The 18,365-nt window shown below is 57.9% G+C and overlaps 3 protein-coding genes across 5 annotated transcripts in view; all 3 read right to left on the reverse strand.

Annotated features, from left to right (window-relative positions):
• Positions 1 to 339: 339 nt before the first annotated feature.
• Ncln (nicalin) lies at positions 340 to 9,926 on the reverse strand. Of its 2 annotated transcripts, none has more exons than XM_027419220.2 (14): positions 9,622 to 9,926; positions 6,985 to 7,175; positions 6,663 to 6,807; positions 6,454 to 6,548; positions 5,714 to 5,794; positions 4,822 to 4,925; positions 3,902 to 3,990; positions 3,441 to 3,759; positions 2,529 to 2,616; positions 2,379 to 2,417; positions 2,136 to 2,299; positions 1,690 to 1,743; positions 1,530 to 1,608; positions 340 to 1,450 (listed from the first exon to the last, which is right to left on the reverse strand). In XM_027419220.2, exons 1-14 carry the CDS (start codon positions 9,803 to 9,805, stop codon positions 1,391 to 1,393), a joined length of 1,692 nt encoding a protein of 563 aa, XP_027275021.1. In that variant the 5' UTR covers positions 9,806 to 9,926; the 3' UTR covers positions 340 to 1,390. The 2 variants fall into 2 exon arrangements, with proteins under 2 accessions (XP_027275021.1, XP_027275022.1); XM_027419221.1 differs by having other exon boundaries at positions 2,136 to 2,296; positions 9,622 to 9,805.
• Positions 9,927 to 11,299: 1,373 nt separating this feature from the next.
• Positions 11,300 to 13,821, reverse strand: S1pr4 (sphingosine-1-phosphate receptor 4). Its single transcript, XM_027419222.2, has one exon. The coding sequence runs from the start codon at positions 13,125 to 13,127 to the stop codon at positions 11,970 to 11,972; it is 1,158 nt and encodes a 385-aa protein (XP_027275023.1). The 5' UTR covers positions 13,128 to 13,821; the 3' UTR covers positions 11,300 to 11,969.
• A 1,869-nt stretch (positions 13,822 to 15,690) lies between these two features.
• The window catches only part of Gna15 (G protein subunit alpha 15), a 23,472-nt gene continuing 20,797 nt past the window's right edge, over positions 15,691 to 18,365 (reverse strand). For both annotated transcript variants that reach the window (XM_027419219.2, XM_027419217.2), the window contains exon 7: positions 15,691 to 16,679. In XM_027419219.2, the coding sequence (XP_027275020.1) occupies positions 16,453 to 16,679 (227 nt within the window). In that variant the 3' untranslated portion in view covers positions 15,691 to 16,452. The remainder of the gene's footprint in view (positions 16,680 to 18,365) is intronic.

Genomic DNA, 18,365 nt, shown 5'->3' on the forward strand with positions numbered 1-18,365 from the left:
CTGACAGGGCCCCCAGCCTTACAGCAGTAGCTGAACTGAGGTTTGTTGACCGACAACAAAGCAGGGACTTGAGTGATGGGCCGAGCGTCTGGGCTCTGGTGTGAGCTTGACAGGGGTAGTGTTTGAAGTGATGGCCCCTCTCCCATGTCCCCAACCTCTTGTCTACTGAGAACCTATACAGTGCAGGAAGCAGTTTTGTCAGGATGGGAAGGGAGGGGCTGTGGTGGACGGCAGGGCCCTGGCTGATGCCCCCAAGTCCAGGAAAGCAACCATGGGCCCAGTGGGGTCTCAAGGTTCCTGAAGGCAGGAACAGCAGATGTTCCCTAGGACACCTGCAGGCACAGTCCTTCAATATGGCTTTTATTTTCTAACCTGCCAACTGTAGACCCCCAGCCACCGTCCCCAGACCTGTCTGGATACAGGGGGGCAGCACACGCCCTGTGTGCGTCTTTCCCAGTGATGGGGTGGCAGTGGTCTTAGACCTGTAACCAGCTGCCAGGATGAGAGTAGAGGGGGGCTGGACCCCAGCAGTCCATGGGGGTGAGAGTGCCAGGGCAGCAGGCCAGCCCCCCTCACCCCATGACACAAGTGCCACCAAGGGTGACAGCCATTGCTGCTGCAAGGCAGAGGCAGCACAGTGAGTCAGGGCAAGCCAGGCTCAGCAGGCGCTTAAGGGACGCCAGAGGCTGGCCCCAGCTGCCCTCCTGGCCTGACACCTCCTGGGTCATATTGCTATGGAATCGAATGGATTCACCGTGGGGTCCCTGAGGTGGACTGCCAGGGCTGACATCCCTTCCCTTTCCCTCCCTTGGCTCGTACCACAGGGCTGTCCTGGGACTGGCTGCTTCATGCCACTGTGACAGAGGAGCTGCCTTTCCAGAACGCATCACAGGCAGGGAAACTAAGCAGGGAGAGGAGGGGAGGGGGGGGGAAAGGGGGAGAAGGAAGGAGGGAAGACCTCAGGGCTGCAGGCTGCCACTCCAGCCACCTCCTGCCTGTCACCAGCACCTGGACTTGGGTGGAAGGGACATTTGCCAGAGGGGAGGAGGGCCTGGAACAACAGGGGGCTATAGTTGAGTGCTGGCCGGTGCCAGGAGAGGCAGCCTGGTGGTAGAAGCCTCTGAGGAGCTGTGGAGGCACAGGCTGCAGCGACCGGGCCACTGGAGAGGCCAGCATGGCATGTGGGCCTTCAGTGCGTGTGGCCCGGGTGACTGTTCTGTCCCAGTGGATTCATCTGCAGATGGGCGGGGCTCTCCTCCAGGAAGTTCAAGGAAATGGACAGGAAGAGGCAGGTCCCTGTGTCCTAGTGACTGACCGAAACCCTCTGCTTCAGTCTGGCGGCATGGGTGTGTGGGCCGGTCCCTCCTGGGCCACCTTTGCACAGCTGTTGTCACTGGGCCTTGGCCTTGAGCAGCAGCCTCTGCACAGTCTTGTACAGCACATGGAAGTGCTGGCGGAGGACACAGTACATTAGGGGACAGGCACTCCAGAGAGCCACCCTGCCCCAGGGTCCCTGCACAGCAGCTCACCTGGACGGCTGTGTACGCCAAGCCGAGGTATGCCCCAATGCACACGGCTAGCAGCAGGTCAAAGATGGCTGGCTTGACCCTGAGGGACAGTCCATGGGGTCAAGGACGCAGAATGGTTACCTGGCAGATCAAGGTCCCTTGGCTGCAGCCCACCACTCACCTGTATGCATTCATCACCTGCTTTAGCTGGTCATAGAAGACAAACTCGGGGTCCCTGCCAAGAGACAGCAAGCTCAGCGCCTCTCCCCGACGGATGCAGGAGCTTACTCAGACTATAGATCAACAGCTCAATTCAGAAAGCTAAAAATATTTTGTGTGTGTGTGTGTATTTGTTGTTTTTCAAGGTAGTGTTTCTCTGTGTAACAGACTCAAGAGTCCTGGAACTCTCCCTGTAGACCAGGCTGGCCTCGAACTTCTGCCTTGTAAGGACTGGGATTAAAGGCATTTGCCACCATTGCCTAGCTTGAAAATATTTTTGTAATGTCAAGAAGGGTACTAGAAACTTCCATGCTAACCCTTGTCCCCGTCTTCTGGCTTAACCTGTGTCTCCCTGGCTGGGGACCTGGTGACATGCCCAGCAGTTACCACTGTCAGCCAGCTGCTTACCGCTTGTCAGCCTTTACATGGTGCTGTCGGACGTCCTTCAGGTAGCGGCTCAGAAAGTGCTCCAGCGTACTCAGGAATGTCCCGTCCTTGTCCAGCAGCTGAGCAGCCCGAGGTTGGTTGGTGAGCCAGTCCATAACTGAGTCTAGCTGCTCCTGCTGGACCTGCTAGGGGCAGGTGCAGGCTAGGGTCACATAGGGGTCACAACAGAGGTCCCCGTGGCCCCACCCCATGCCCACACTGTACCATCTGCTCTGTGAACACTGGCATGTCCGGGGGCGTCCCCTGCAGAGGGAGGGAACAGGGTGTGAGGCAGCCCAGGAGGGCTGTGTGTACCACACAGACAGAGTTGGGAGGGCTGTGTGCACCACGCAGGGTCAGGACCAGATGGCTCACCTTCTCTGTCAGGTTATAGATGACGCGAGTTAGGGCCTCGGCAATGATCCTTGTGTTCCGTGTCAGGGTCTTAGAATCCACCCGGGACCTTAAGAACACAGGGATAGGTCCCTCAGACAGGCAGGGCCGTCCCAGTGCCTGGGCTCTGAGGATAGCTGGTGGCAGGGCCCAGGCCAGAGTGTCTGATCATGGTCACCAGGCAGGACAGCCAAGTCCCAATGTGGCAGGGGAGCTATAGGCGTGTTGTGGGGACAAGGCAGCAACTGTAGGGCCCAGGACACCCTTGAGGGCCCAAGATGCCCTGCAGGGAACGTTCATCTCAGGGCCTGGGAAGGGGTGGGCATGTGACATTTCTTCAATCAGCAGCCAGCCTGCATAGGTCCAGGTCCCTGTTCCTCACTCCTGGCTCCAGGTGTGTGACCAGCTGTTGGCCCTCCCACAACTTGTTTGACTCCCAGCCCCACCCCCACCCTGGACAAGTGCCCACACCCTGCTCCATGTGGTCAGACAGCTGTGGCCAGCCCATGGAATGTTCCAGAAGATGGCTCTGCTCCCCTTCAAGGAAGGTCACTAGTAGTGGCTTATGTCCCAGCCCAATTCTCTCCCTGCAAGGAGCTGAAAGGTGCCCCTAGAGAAGGTTCTACAAGGAAGCCCCAGAGAAGATCCTAGAACCTGACCCCCACAGCAGGTGCCACCACCCCTCCCCTTCCATGGAGGATTCGAGAAGGTGTTCCTCACAAGTTTTGAAGGCCGCTCTACCACAAAGTGCCCAATGGAAGGTGGCTCATGTCCGATACGGAAGCTCCTGTGGGTGGTTACACGCTCCCCCTCCCCCCACACGCCCAGCTCTGAGGGGACCTCGAGTCCCGGAAGCCGCATTCAAGGAGGTCCCGTCCCAGGCCGGCAGCTCACCGCACGTCCATGATGCTGCTGCGCGGTCCCGCACGGTGGCTCTCCAGGTGCGACAGTGTGAAGGCAGGCAGCCTGCGGATGGCGAAGCGCTCGTGCTCCCAGGCCAGCACATCGTCCGCCAGGTTGATCTTCTTGTGCACCATGGAGAAGCTGACGTCAGGGAACTGGTGTGCAGCCACCGTCTCCAGCTCACGCAGGAAGGCATGCTGCAGCGTCCCCTCCCGAGGAGGCTTCGACACATGGAGGCGCAGGTGGCTGCCTCGGCCCACGGTGTCCAGGCACAGCACAAAGGCCACGTTATCCTGCAGCAGGCTTGAGTCTGCAGGGCAGGCCTGCTTCAGGGGCGTGAGGACTCGCCCACCCAGACCCCACCCAACAGCCCGCCCTGCCATGCCCCGCCCACCCAGACCACACCCACATCAGGCTCCTCCTACTGGTCGGCCCTGTCATGCCCCGCCCACCTGTATGGTCCAAGCTGTCCTCCAGCCAGCGCTTGGTGCCCTGGTAGTTGAACTTGCCCCCTCCCGATGCGAAGAACAGGAGGTTGTACCTGCGGATGTGGTTTTATGGCCAAGCCGCAGGTGCCTGACTGGATGCATGGAAACCCCAGATCTCTCCAGACGGACCACTAGATAGCACCCTCCTACACCAGGCTGTGTGTCCCCAGATGTCCCAGAGGCCCCCAGGGGAGGCTGCCAAGGACACTAACATAGAGAAGCCCAGACTCCCACATCCCTGGATGCCAAGGACCAGCTGATGCACAAGGACCCTGAATCTCATAGGTGTTCTGCACCCTCACCTGCCTGGGAACCACAGCCAAGCTGCCCAGTGGGATGACACATAGGGCAGCCGCTGAGCCCAGGTTGTCCCTAGCCTGTATGGCTGTCTGGCCACTGTCACACAGGGCTGCCAAACCAGCCAGGACTGGTGCAGGCCACAGGGACAGACAAAGCTGGGGTAGGTAAGAACAATGCTGCCTCGTGGCTTTAAAGAAGGGTGCTCCCCTCATGCCGTGCAGGCACCTTTTGGAGGAGAGGAAGTGGAGAACCCGCACACAGCTGCCACCTCTCAGGGCTGCAGACTCACAGCCCAGGGCCACCCTGTGTGCCCTGGCTTACAAATGTCAATGCCACTCTCACATGGCCAGACCACATAGCTAATCTTGTGCGGTAGGCACCTCAGGACACCCGACTGTCACAACTGTGGGCTTGGAGAAGGTGGAGATCAGGGCCCAGGATGCCCCACAGAGCACCACTCAGGAGCGTCCGTAGCAGAGGGGAGAGACAGGCGGCAGCCACTTCTAGACAGTCCCATCCCTCCCAGGGACCAGAAGCATCCAGGTGTGGGGTCCCCTGAGGACTGCCCCCATGGTGGCACTCACGCTGCGTGTGTACGCTTGTACGTGTAGAGTCGAGAGAACAGGCGAGCCAGCTCCAGCAGCACTGAGATGCCACTGCCGTTAGAGTCGGCACCCAGGGACAGCCACTGTGGGCAGATGACCCATCAGTTACACCTCATGCAGGCCAGGCCCACCCACGAGAACAATAGGGTAGAAAGTAGACACAAAAACCCATGCCTTTAACCCCAGCTCAGGAGTTCTGAACAGCCAGAGCTTTCAGAGAGACAATCTCAAACAAAGGAAAGTCATGGGTGGTTGGGGCAGACTGCCCTCAGAGGCTCTGGCAACAGGCGGACAGGGCTGAGGCTTGGGGACCTGGTGGCACTGACACCAAGTGTAGTACTTTGCAAAAGGATGGCCCCCAGAGGGTCATGGGTCTGAATGCTTAGTCCCTAGAATGGCACAACTTGAGAGGGTTAGGAAGTGATGCCTTTGGCGCACGTCTTTAATCGCAGCACTCGGGAGGCAGAGGCAGGTGGATCTCTGTGAGTTCAAGGCCAGCCTGGTCTCCAGAGCGAGTGCCAGGATAGGCTCCAAAGCTACACAGAGAAACCCTGTGAGAGGAAGTGTGTCACTGAAGGTGTGCTGTGAGGTAGCAAAAGCCCAGGCCAAGCCAGGTCTGTCTGTCTGCCTCTCTTGGTCTGCACATCAGGATGTAGCGATTAGCTACTTCTCCATGACACACCTGCCTGCCACCATGATGGATAATGGACTCTGAAACTATAAGCAATCTTTTTAAAAGAATTGCTGCAGGTGGTCTGGTCCCACCCTGCCTCACCTGATGCTGTGGTGCCTGGGGCAGTTGGCAGCCACTGCCTTGCTGTGCCAGGGAGGTATCCCCAACCCTCCCTGGCCCTACACACCAGGTACTTACCGGGGCCACCCCAAAGGCATCGTAGTGAGCGACAATGACAATGGTGGGGAGGTCCTCACCCCCCAGCCCTGTCAGCCGTCCCTGTGGAAAAACAGGGATGGATTGATGGATCCCAGATGTCCAAGACAGCCTGACTGTGGTTCCCAAGGGTCACTCTGGTGTGCAGTGAGCACCTGCAGCTTTATGGTCCCCAGTTCCCTCCCCCAGGGCAGGCACAGGGCCATGATGATGGCTGGCAGACCCCTAACAGACAACAAGGCCACAAATTGCTTGGCCCAGGATAGGGGTGCACAGTGAGGCCGCCCCTACCCAAGGCCCTTACACGCCTGCAAGAGCCACAGTTTACCTCACCACACCAGCTGTCGGAATGCACCAGATGCCTCCTATCGCCTGCACGTCAGGCTAGCCCAGTTGTCCTACAGCTCTGAGTACCCTGACCCCAGAACCCCAAGTGTGGGGCTTTTTTTTTTTCTTTTATTAAAAGAACAGGGTCTCCTGTGTTCCAGGCCAGCCTTAAACTTACTACATAGCCAAGGATGGCCCTGCACTCCTAATCCTCCTGCCTCAGCCTTCTAGATGTGTGTTACCAGGCTTGGTTTATGTGGTGCTTGGCGAGGGCTGCTCGCTGAGCCACCACCATCTCCTGCACATGGCAGAGGCATGACTGGACCTTGAGGATCCAGGCATAGGCTATGCAAAGGCCCTGGAGCAGGCTGGGGAGTAGCACAGCAGACACTCACCTCTACGCTGGTGATCAACCAGTCGCTCACCGCCTGGCTCTGGGCTCCGCTGGTTACCATTTGGAAACCATTGGCTGTGGCCGTGTGCAGCAGCACTGGGGACAGAAGGGGATGAGTCATTTGGGCCTATGGCCAGGGCCACACAGAGGCCATGACAGCCCCAGCCATGGACACAGGAACACACCACACCCTCTGGTAGCCTGGTTCACCTTCAGCAGCAGAGGCAGAGCCCTGGGAGGCAGAGGCAGCCTGGGTCTGCTCATAGATGGACAGCAGAGCCTCATCCTCCACAGCAAAGTACACAGGGACCACGGTCTCCATAGCCAGCATCTCAGGCTCAATCTCCATGAATTGCTGTGGGGAGCACACGCATTCAGGGGATCACAGCCTCCCCCAGAGCGGCTCCCCCATCTCAGTGTCCTCAGGGACATGTCACCTTCTTCTGGGCTCAGAAAGGTAAAGCAAGAGACCCAAGGACACACAGCAGATGCAACCTGAGGGGCAGGGATGGGGGTGGTGGTATGGGCTCACCCGGACAACATCCTGGGGCACCGCAGCCATGGCTCGGGGCAGGATGATGACCACAGCACCAGCTGACTGTCGCAAGGCCTTCTGGTAGTGCTCATAGGAAAAGTCCAGAAGCCGCATAAGCACACAGCGTCGGCTCAGCACATCCGCGTCCACTGTGCGTGCCTCTGTATTGAGCACTGCATTCCGAGTGCCTGTGGGGACACAGGGTCACAGCATCACAACCCAGAGACCCCACAACCATTGTAGCTGCCAGCTGCGTGGACGCCCTCTGGGCCTCTATGCCAACACACAACACAGGCTTAGGGGTGTGGCTCTTGGGAGACAGGCATGGGACACCTGCCACACAGTCACTGCTTGGGCCAGAGATGAACCACCATGGATCTCAGGCACAGTGTGCAGCTCCCTCCAGGAACCACAGTCCCCTGGGGGGTCCTAGGACCCATTTGCAGCCAGACTTGGTGCATACAGCAGATGCTTCATAAATGTTCAAGTACCCCAAGGGTGACAGCAGGCAGTGCCCCTAGACACACATGGCCAAGAGGCGGCAGTGAACGACATCACAGATTGAGAGTCACAGCTCAGTGAAGAGGGGACTTGATCACGGTGGGGTGTCCTGGGTGGTCAACTACGATGCAACCTTCCTATACCAGAGGCCCAAGTGTCAAAAGCACGGAGTAGCTGGGCCTAGGATAGTTCATGTGTGACCACCCCCCAGTCATATGGGGTGAACTACACCCCAAGGCAACAGCTGGATGGGAACCTGATGCTCACAGGCTGAACCCCCACAGTCCATTACCTGAACCCACAGGGAGCCTCAGGTCCAGGGTCAGCTGAGGCCTGGCCCTCACTTTCCAGGAATGCAGAGTCTGGGAGGTGGGGTTGGGGCCTGCCAGGGACAACAGTCCTGGAAGCCAGCATGGGCTAGGACCCCACAGACACCCTGCTGCCTCCAGGGTCTCACCCTACACCTGTGGGGACCCTAAAGGGCTCTTCCTTCAGGTTCCTACAGTGTCCCCCCAAAGGCCAGGAGCTACGGCAGGGCAGCACTGTGCACCTGGCTCTGCTCCTCATGGGGACACAACATGGGGCACCAGTGGGTAGTGCTGGCCAGGTACCAGTCCTCAGGACTTCCCAAAACCACCATGCTCCCGCTAGGTGGGTGGCCAGGCCCCTTATGACCTGGCCTGTGACCAACCAGGGTTACAGCCCTCTGCAAACATTGTTCAGTAAAGGGCGGCCATGAAGGCAGGTGTACACTCAGCAGGCTTCTCCCTGTGGTTGGTTGCTCAGCTTGGTGCCTGTGCCTGAGTGTCAATAAAACTTTATCCACAAGCCTCAACAGTTGGCTCCAGTCTTGTGAGGGAAAGATGGACCTCAGGGCCATCAAGTCACTAGGGAGGCCGACAAGACGCCAAAGTCCTGTCCCCTGCCCCACCATGACAAGGCAGGTCTTAAGAAGGCCAGAGTCCACAGCAGGAGGGATGGTGGCCTTGGTCACACCCTACCACAAGCCTCCCTTCTCGCTGATGTCAGTTATTTCTCAACAAGACCCAGCGGAAGTTGGGTAAGGGGATCTGCAGTGGAGCTGGGGAGCAGCTTGGGGCTGAGGAAACCCCAAGGAACTTATGACCAGGGTTTCTTATGACCTGCTCTGGCTGGCTGCCTCATCATGGGCCCCCAGGGGTGCAGAGAGGGTGCAGGAACCCCATAGGGAGAGAAGGCCATATATCAGGCAATACGGTCCACTCAGAACACAAGCTTATTCACACCGCAGCCCACCTGAGGGGTTGACGTAACCTGTGGGTATGAACTGGGTCCGGCATGAGTGGTCTTGGACCTGCCCTCTGGACCATGGATGCTCTGGAATGACTCCAGGAGCTGAAAAGCTATGCTACCCAGCTTGGTAGCCACTGGCTACATGTGGCATCTCGGGTGTGTCCCCAGCCACTCAGTGGTACCCACTGTGGACAGTTTTGCTGGTGACGATTCAGAAGATACCAGGCCACAAGGGACTATACCACTGGGGACACCTGACCACCCAGGATGAGACCTTCACCCTACCATGCTCTGGCTGCAAGGCGTCGGGCAGCCACCCTGACTCTACCCCAGTCCAGACTCCCCAAATAGGAGCAGCCACAAGGCCCCCAACGTGGCAACGTTCCTTTAAAGAGAAATAACATTGTTCTGGACACAAGGGCCCATGGGGTCTGCAGAGAGGCTGGAGTGCAAAGACCCAGGCTGGCACATGCTCTCCGCAAGGGGTCCCCCGGCCTTGATGCTCAGGGTCACACTGAGTATTAAGGCTGGAAGGCCAGATACCACAGGCAGGAAAAGGGGGGCTTTGAGAGGCCCGAGACCCAGGCGTGAGGACAGAGACCCCAGGGAACCCTAGCGAGGGGCAGGGAGCAGAGCAAAGGGGCGGAGGGGTGGTGCTGTGGGAGCCGAGGCCCCGGGGTTAGGACGGCACGCCTGGGGGAGGTCTGGGGTAACCGGTGACGGGGAGTCCAGGAGAGGCGGGAATCTGACAGGGTGACAGCAGGGGGCTGAGGGGCCAGGGCGGGGTGGGGTTGCCAGGAAGGGAGGAGATCGATCCGATCGCAGTGACTGGGGGCAGGGTCGGGGTCAGGGGTCGCGCACCGTACGGCTGGCCCTGCAGGTCATACTGCTGCATGCGGTACACGGTGAACTCGTGCGCGGCGTCGGCGGCGGGCAGCGGCGGCGCCACGAGCAGCAGCACGGCGGGCAGGAAGACGATGAAGCCGAGCGGCAGGCACGACGCCTTCAGCACGTTCTCCAGCACCTCGCCCGCTTCCTCCAGCATCCCGGCGGGCGGCAGGCCGCAGAGGCGGCGGCTGACGGCGACTGGAAGCGGTCGGGGCTTCGCGGACTCAGCTCGGCATGGGCGGCCGCTGAGGTCCTTCGGGCAGAGGCAAGAACAGCCCGCGCCTGCCCGAGGGTCCTTCGGGCAACGCTGCGGACCTCTCTGGGCGCCGCGCGGCCTGCCGGGAAATGTAGTCTTTCCGGTGAGTGAGCGCCGCTATAAATGGCCCCAGCGCGCGCGGGGGGGGGAGTCCTGCACACTGCGACTCGCGCTAAGGCTTCTCCGGAGCTGTGGGAGTCATTGAGCGCGAAGCACCCTGGGAGTTGTAGTCCCACTGCGGCGCTCCCGGAACGAAGCTCTACCTCTACTGAACTCATAATTCCCAAGTTGTAAGACTCCTACAGTTCAAAAAACTATTCAAAATGATTTTCAGGAAAGTTTGCTTAAGCCGTGTGTTTGGCTTCGTTACTGGGAAGAAAGATCAAAGCCTAAAAGTGCAGAACGTGCCCTTGCGACCCGGAAGGAAGTAGGGGAAACATGAGAAAGTGCCCGGCTGGTACCTTCGTTCTCCTGGGAATTGTAGTCCTGTGTGACAAGCACAAAGGATTATGGGGACTGGAGTCGTTCTGTGGGGTCTGAAAGGGGTGGGGGTTAAAAGACGCAAAAAAGCAGATGTGAAAGTTTCTTGATGGTGCCTAGAACCCCAGTCACAAGATGTGGCATCCGGTGGGTGTCTGCAGGGTTCTGAAGCGAATGAATGAAAAGACGGCTAAAAATTAACAAATAAAGTTCGGGACAGGTGGTCAGGTTAGCTAAGGCAGGAATTGTCGTGGGCTTTAGTGACAGTGGGGAGATTGTTACCTCGGTAGTGGAACTAATGTGATGGCGGGGATGTCTTTATTATCCCTGTTCATATTTGGGATATAGTTAACCTAAAATTTTTGGTTTGCCTATTGTAAATTCAAATTTAATTTCTGAGTACCCAATATTGCTATGGATTTGACCAGTCCCAGGGACTCCAGTTAGGATAATTTAAGGTGTGAATTAAAACTATATGTCACTCACACCTCTAGGACTACAATAAACAAGAAATAAATGACCAAACACTGCCACCCACCCACCCTCAGACGCAGGTAAGAATTCAATATTGACTTTGAGTAAGGTATGCAGTAGGAACCTGTGGAGAACTTGGAGACAATGTGTTCTCTGATGGCCTTAGATGAGAAAGCAGAGACTAAGACTCAGACTGTTGGCCTTGTCCTCCAGAGTGGCATTTGTCTGCCGCTGAATAGCAGGCCCTATGCTAAGAACCAAGGCTACAACCCATCAGAGTTAAAAGTGCAGAAAGCCAACAGATGTGTGCCAGGACCTTGAATTTCTCCCATCCAGAAGGGAGCGACAATCCCTGCCATCCTTAGCATCACTGTCAGTCGGACTTGCTACAAAACTGAGAAACCGAATGTGTAGGTTTCCTTCATTTTAATGAATCTTACACAGTCATGCTTGGCTCGTGGCTTCGTTATCCAGTCCACAGTCCCCTGTCACAGCACATCACCGTGACTCAGAAACGGAAGGGTGAGGCCATCGGGTTACAGGACCAGGTCAAGATATTGCCCCAGACCCGGCATGGGTGGGTCTGTTCTCACCACGTAGATGATAAGCTGAACTGGAGGCCGGGGGGGTGGGCTGCCTGTCCCAATGGGGAATCCCTTTGGAGAGGGGTGGTTGACTTGTATGTCCCCCCAGCTCCACTAGTTCTTACAACGTATCAGTAAGGTGTCTGCCTGCCCTCAGACAAACGGGCAGGTGCCCCCATCTCAGCATACCCCCAAGCACTGTGTACCACTGGATGTGACAAGGTGATGTGTTACAATAGCCCCCCCACCCGACACGCACACACGTGCCCTGTCCTGTAGGTGAACTCAGTCATGGAATGTCCCCTTCACCTCCTCAGTCCAGAAGACTGAGGTCCAGACCCACCAGATCTGGCTCTGGTCACTCTCTGCTCTGCCAGACATTCAGCATGGGTAGGCTTCGTGGACAGCCCCTGGGACCTGCTGTCGTGTTCCCTGTCACAATCAGGCCAGGATTGTGTCCGGTCCCTTCTCACCTCTCCCGAGAGGGCCTGTGCAGCACTTGTTCTGGCAACAGGTGGGTCCAAGCTCTAAGTGCTCCGGACACTCGAGATGCTGGACAGCGGTTCTCGCATCTTGAAGCTGAGTGATCTGGAAGCCCGAAAACTGTCCCTGGTCCTCAAGGAGCTGTCGGTGGTGGATGCACCAGAGTGGACCTCGGTGATCCGGATCAGGCAGTCATCAGGACCCCGCAGGCCTAACCAGAGACAGCTACAGCAGAGGAAGGCCAGCACTGCCCGCTGCACCTCGCGGCTCCGGAAGGAGTAGATGAGGGGGTTGATGGCAGAGTTGAGTACGGCCAGGGCCAGGATCCAGTCCATGCCACGCAGGTACTCCTGGGCCCAGATGTTGGAACCGAAGATGTCGGCCAGAAGCAGGCCAAACAGGGGACCCCAGCACACCACAAAGGCCACCAAGATCATCAGCACCGTGTTGAGGAGCCGACGGGCCTTGCGACGGGCTGGAGCACGCGGGGACTTCTGCCCATTGGCCCGGACCACCCTAAAGATGGCCCCATAGAGGCCCAGGATGGCCACCAGGATGAGGGCGAAGACCACCACACAGAAGAGCACGTAGCCCTTGGAGTAGAGGGGCAGCAAGCTGGAGCAGCGTGGGAAAGCACACACGCAGTTCCAGCCCAGGAGGGGCAGCAGACCCAGCGTGGCTGCCAGCAGCCAGCACAGCCCGATGCAACCATACACGCGGCTGGTCTTGGTGGCCCCGCTCTCGGCCACCCGCACCATGGTGGCGAAGCGCTCCCCCGCCGTGAAGAGCAGGCTGAAGGTGGATGCGGCTAGGGCCATGAAGAGCAGGCCCTCCCGCAGGAACCAGTGCGCAGGGGACAGCTGGAAGGTGCGGGCCCCCGACAGCAGCACGTTGACCAGGTAGGCCAGGCCGGTGAGCAGGTCGCTCAGGGTGATGTTGAGCAGGCAGTAGTACACCCAGCGGTGCGACCGCATGCGGGTGGCAATGGCGGCCAGCACCACCGCGTTCTCCAGCACCACCAGGCAGCCGGCCGCCACCGACGGTCCCCGCAGCATCCCCAGCCCACCACCGTCCTCCGGGCCCCCGCGGCCGGCCAGCCGCCCACTGTGGTTGTAGTGCAGGACGATGAGGAGGCTGTGACCGCTGGCTGCCAGCCGGTGACAGGACCAGGTGCTGATGTTCATGGCCTCCCCCGGGGACATACTGACAGAGGCCCCTGGCAGGGTGGAGTTGCAGCCTGGTCTGGGTTTCCTGTTGTTTGAAATTTCCTGTTATGTATGCTCAAGGTGCCCCTGGGTGGGTGGGGGTGAGGCTAGGGCAGGGAGGGGCATCCTGAACAACGGTTGAGGGGGACAGGATGAACTCTCTGGCACCCACCCCTGCTTAGTGCCCCCCAGTGTCCCGAGGATGGGAGACAGTGCACCGGGAGGGGGTGTCATGTCACTGCAGGGCAGTAGGCACTGCCTAATGCCTGCCCAGGCCCAAGAACCAACTGTTTCCCAGCCTGCTTTATACGCAGCAGGTGTTTACTAAATGCTTGTCACCCGTATACAGAAGGTCCATCATAAATGTTTGTCACTTGTGTGCAGCTGGGTAATGTCACCCAGACACACTGAGTACCACTCGTGCACAGCAGGTGCTTCAGAGTTTTTTTAAGCGTTTGGTACACTTACTTGTTTATGGCATGTAGGGACGTGCACACGCTGGATCAGGGATGGACCTGTGGGACCATGTGGGTCCCAGAACTGACCTCTGGTCCTCAGGACTTGGCCTCCAAGTGCCTTTGCCCACGGAGCCGTTCACTGGTGCTTAACCAGTGTTTGCTATGTGTACACAGAAGGTGTTTTTGTTTGTTTGTTTGTTTTTGTTTTCGAGACAAGGTTTCTCTGTGTAGCTTTGGAGCCTACCCTGGCACTTGCTCTTAAGACCAGGCTGGTCTCGAACTCACAGAGATCCGCCTGCCTCTGCTTTCCGGGTGCTGGGATTAAAGGCTGCGCCACCAACGCCTGGCCAGAAGGTATTTAATAAGTGTGTGCCTTTTGCAGAGAGTGAAACAGCACAGCCTTTAATCCCAGCACTCGGGAGGCAGAGGCAGAGGCAGGCGGATCTCTGTGAGTTCCAGGCCAGCCTGGGCTACATATTAGAGAGACCTTGTCTTAAAACAACAACAATAATAATAAATGTGTGCCACCCATACAGAGTAGGTGCTTAATTAATGTCACCCAGTGGGGAAAAGAGAAGTCACCCACTCACACCAGGCTTGACAAAATTTTGTTATTGTGCTAGGGATGCTCAATAAACGTTTGCCGCCCTTCCACACACTGCAGGTGGTTAATAAATGTCACCCAAACACAACAGGCACCAAATCAATGTGCAAGAACACCGACTAAAGAGGGATTTTGTCAGCTTTTGCTAGGAGGGGAAACTGAGGCGGGCAGGCTGCTGTGAGCTACCTGGTTGTTTACATCAGGGCCCTGGGCAGGGGACGATGGAGTCAGAAGCTGAGGAAGGGTGGGGAAAGGGGTCTCCCTCAGGGGCTGGGATGGCTGTGATCCGAGACCCCGGCCTGTGGGTGTCACCAGCCCCACTCCCCCACCGCCAGCAGGCCTGAAGGGGTCCGGTGTACCTCTGGGGGTGGGGTTCCAGGAAGGGTTGGGCGGGGAGTGGGCAGGGACCCCACTTCCGTCACCACCGCCAGGGGGCCACGTGGGAGGGGCCGAAACAGGGCGTGACCGAGCTGGGGTGTCAGTCACCCTGGCTGAGCCATAATCTGAGCCAGACCAGGAACCCAGCCCGGATCCCACCTGTGCAGGGCTCTGCGCCCCTCGTCCTGACTCTCTGCATCCTATGCTGAGCCCTGCTAATCTGGGGGCCACACCCTGGTTGAGACCTGGTTCTCAGGGACAGCCACGCCCCTGCTCCAGCCTCATGCAGAAGCTCAAGTCAGCACTGAGGTGCTGTGCCCGGAGGACTCAGCAGCCCTGCAGTGACCAAGCCCCTGATGTTATGAGGCACGCGCACCCCACAGCAGGCATGGAGTCATGTAGCAGCTCCTAGTGCCAGCGCCGATGCGGCCACGCCCCGGATAAGCACTGACCACAGGGTTCTAGGCCCCTGTGTTGAAGACAATTTCCCCAGCTGCTGTGCATAGATCAAAAAACCAGCGGCAGAGTGGGGCTCCGCATTCCCCAGACTCTGGCTTCCACCCCCAGCACCTGGATGAAGTCATGCTGTGTCCCAGGGTGGAGTACTATGCAGCCGTGCAAAGGGACATGCGCCAGGAGCTGCCGAATGGACTCAGTCGGTAATGTGCCACCGTGGGACCCACATCTGCGTCCCAAGACTCCCGAGAACAACCGAGCTGTAACCCCAGGGCTGGGGCTCGGTTCTACGCCCCCGTCTACTGTGGTGATGTCACGGGGTTGGGCGTCTTCCTTGGTCGCTCCCCACCCTGTATGAGGCAGGGGTCTCTCGGAGAACCTGCCAGCCCGCGCTGCCCCCGATCCCCCAGCGCATGACAGGTACACACCACCGTGCTGGCTTCTAGTTGATTCTGGGGACTGCAACTTGAGTCTTCCTACTTCACTTTGTACACCGCCCCCAGCCTCTGGCCCAGATTTGAAGTTGTCTGAGTGCAGTGGTCCCTGCCTGGCTCAGATCGGGGGACCGTGGGGACACTGAGGACAAGAAAGTTGCAATCCTCCTGCCTCAGCCTCCCGACTTCTGCTGCTGGGACAGTAATTTCCTCCACGCCTCATTTCCTGCTCCTTTGTGGTTTAATTGAATTTATTTCTTTGTGTGGGTAGCTGGTGTCACCACCATGCCTGCCAGGGGGTTCAGAGGACAACTGCCACTCAGTCCCTGTGCCCACTCCGTCCCTGGTTGTCAGGCTTGGCAGCCAGCGCCCTCACAGGAGGCAGTCACCTCGCTGCCCCAGTGTCCCTTTAGTAAGGGTGGAGGGACCAAGCCCACAATCGTGTGACGCAGCGCGCAGTAGTGTGGTGGCTGGAATACGAGGGCGGAGGGCTCCTCACAGCTGTGGATAATGCCAACACTGTCTGAGGTGGCTGTCGTCTACCTCAGGCCCACGACTGGGCAGACAACAAGTAGAATTTCCTGTCTTCGCCCTTACACCGTCACCGGTACCTCAGGGTGAAGACCGCACTGGGAGATGTGGACAGGACCCCTGGACAGGTCCTCAAAGCGCTTCTCTCTGGTCTTGTTTTTCGAGACAGGGTTTCTCTGTGTAGACTCTTTGTTTTGGGACACAAGGTTTTACTAGGTAACCCTGGCCGTCCCGGAACTCGAAGACATCCTCCTGCCTCCGCTTCCCGAGTGCGGAGGGTGGGGGGTTCAAGCCCTGACTCCTGTACTTTCTCCAAGAGTTAGGAGAGCAAGGGGATGAAGGAGCCCTCGTGCTGCAGTTCCTCGAGCGGCCGCCAGGGGCCGCCCAGTCCCCGCCACGACCGCGCCCCGCGGGACGTCCTGGCCCCGCCCCGCGGGTAAACTGAGGTCGGGCGGGCTGTGTCACAGCAGGTTGATCTCGTCCAGGTACCGGGCCAGCACCGAGTCCCGCACGTCCTTGAACACGCTGCGGACGCTGTGCGTGTCCGTGGCACAGGTGAAGTGTGCGAAGAGGCGGCGCGCGCGGGACCCCTTCCTGCCGCCGTCGTGGGGCTCTGCGCAGCCTGCGTACACGCGCGCATACATGTCCATGATGAAAGTCTTGGCGGCCTCGGCGTCCCGCCGGGGACCTGCGGAGACGGGTGGGGTCAGCTCAGCTCCTCTGTGTGGCCCAGGCTGGCCTCCGGGTCACACTGTAGCCCTGGCTGGCTTCAAACTGCTGACCCCCTTCCCTCCACCCCCCCACCCCCCCGCGCTGGGGACTGCACCCTGTGACAGCCCTGAGGGGCCCAGAGCCACTCCTGCCAGCGAAGGCAGTGATGGTGTGAGGAGGCGCAGCTTGAGGGCCTCCTGCACTCACTCTGGGAATGTGTCCAGAGACCTGGGTTTTCCACTCATGTGCTCCTCCCCACGCACTGCTATGTTCTTGGGAAAAGTGGAGGTCACATGGGGAGGGGAGAGACTCTGGGTGCAAGCAGTGTGGGTTCGAATCCCACTTCCAGGGCAGAGGGGATGCTGTCTGGGTAAGACTGCTTGCTGCCAAGCTTTAGGACTTGAGTTCAAATTCCAGCACAAGGGTAAGATGCTGAGCATGGCTGCACACGTACAGGGATGGAGAGGCTCAGGTGAGGTCTCTCCCGAGGGAATGAGGCAAAGACAGACAGCAGGACCAGGCAGCCTCCCCTGTGGCTCCCACCTGTGCCAGTTCCTCACTGGCTTGGCTAGCCAGTGACTGTATCTCTCTGTGCCTCAGTTTCCCTATCTCTGCATTGGAAGATGTCCTGCTCTACACAGTTGTTTTGGTTTTTTTGTTTTGTTTGTTTTTTGTTATTTTTTGTTTGTTTGTTTTGAAACAGGATTTCTCAGCTTTGGAGCCTATCCTGGAACTCGCTCGTGTAGTCCAGGCTAGTCTCGAACTCACAGAGATCCACCTGTCTCTGCCTCCCGAGTGCTGGGATCGAAGGCGTGAGTCACCAATACCCAGCGGATGTTTTGGTTTTTAAATGAGTTATTGGTCCGACTGGAGTGCAGCAAGTTTTCCTCTAGTACTCTGTGGGTGCATGCAGGCACAGACACAGAGGGCGGTCTCTGCTGTAGCCCTTTTCTGAGACTTGGCCTCATTGATTGACCTATGCCATCTGTCCCAGGAGCCCCAGGTCCTCCCATCTGTGCACAGTGCCCAGTTACTTATGTTGTTGGGATTCAAACTCGGACTCTGATGCTTGCCGAGTCAGGTAACTGTCGCTCCAGCCTCAAGTTTCCAATGTTTTGTTTCCCCCAAAAGTCAGGGTTTCTCTGTGTAGCCCTGGCTGTCCTGGAACTCACTCTGAAGACCAGGCTGGCTTTGAGGTCCTCCTGCCTCTGGGATAAAAGACATGTGCCACCACCACCACCTGGCTTTCTTATTTTATTTTATTTTTCTGGCAATACTGGGGATTGAAACCAGGGTCTTGGGCTGGAGAGATGACTTAAGAGCACTGGCTGCTCTTCCAGTGACCCAGGGTTCAATTCCCAGCAGCCACCTGGCAGCTCACAGATGCCTGTAACTCCAGTTCCAGGGGATCTGACACCCTCACACCAATGCACATAAAATAAAATGAATTATTTAAAAACAAAGAGACTATTAAAAAAGAAAGAAAGAAAGAAAGGAACCAGGGTCTCTTACTTGGTGAACAAGCACCCTGACATCAAGCTATTTCCGTCTTTAAACAAATAACTGAGAAAATTGTCAGAAAGCAAAACATGGAGAAATGTCAGAGGTACATTAAGTTGTGTGGGGGTGGTGGTGGTGGTGGTCCTGTCTGTGGTGTTTGCAT

This window comes from Cricetulus griseus, chromosome 5 (genome assembly GCF_003668045.3).
Source record: "Cricetulus griseus strain 17A/GY chromosome 5, alternate assembly CriGri-PICRH-1.0, whole genome shotgun sequence".
Taxonomy (NCBI): Eukaryota; Metazoa; Chordata; class Mammalia; order Rodentia; family Cricetidae; genus Cricetulus; species Cricetulus griseus.

What these genes read in the sequence shown, in the direction of transcription:
- Ncln (XM_027419220.2), bottom strand. Translation starts at nt 9,805, where the DNA reads ATGCTGGAGGAAGCGGGCGAGGTGCTGGAGAACGTGCTGAAGGCGTCG. An exon ending in TGCCCCAGGATGTTGTCCGG is followed by an intron (nt 6,808 to 6,984) that starts GTGAGCCCATAC and finishes TGCTCCCCACAG; the next exon opens with CAATTCATGGAGATTGAGCC. An exon ending in TACAAGCGTACACACGCAGC is followed by an intron (nt 3,991 to 4,821) that starts GTGAGTGCCACC and finishes CCACATCCGCAG; the next exon opens with GTACAACCTCCTGTTCTTCG.
- S1pr4 (XM_027419222.2), bottom strand. Translation starts at nt 13,127, where the DNA reads ATGTCCCCGGGGGAGGCCATGAACATCAGCACCTGGTCCTGTCACCGG.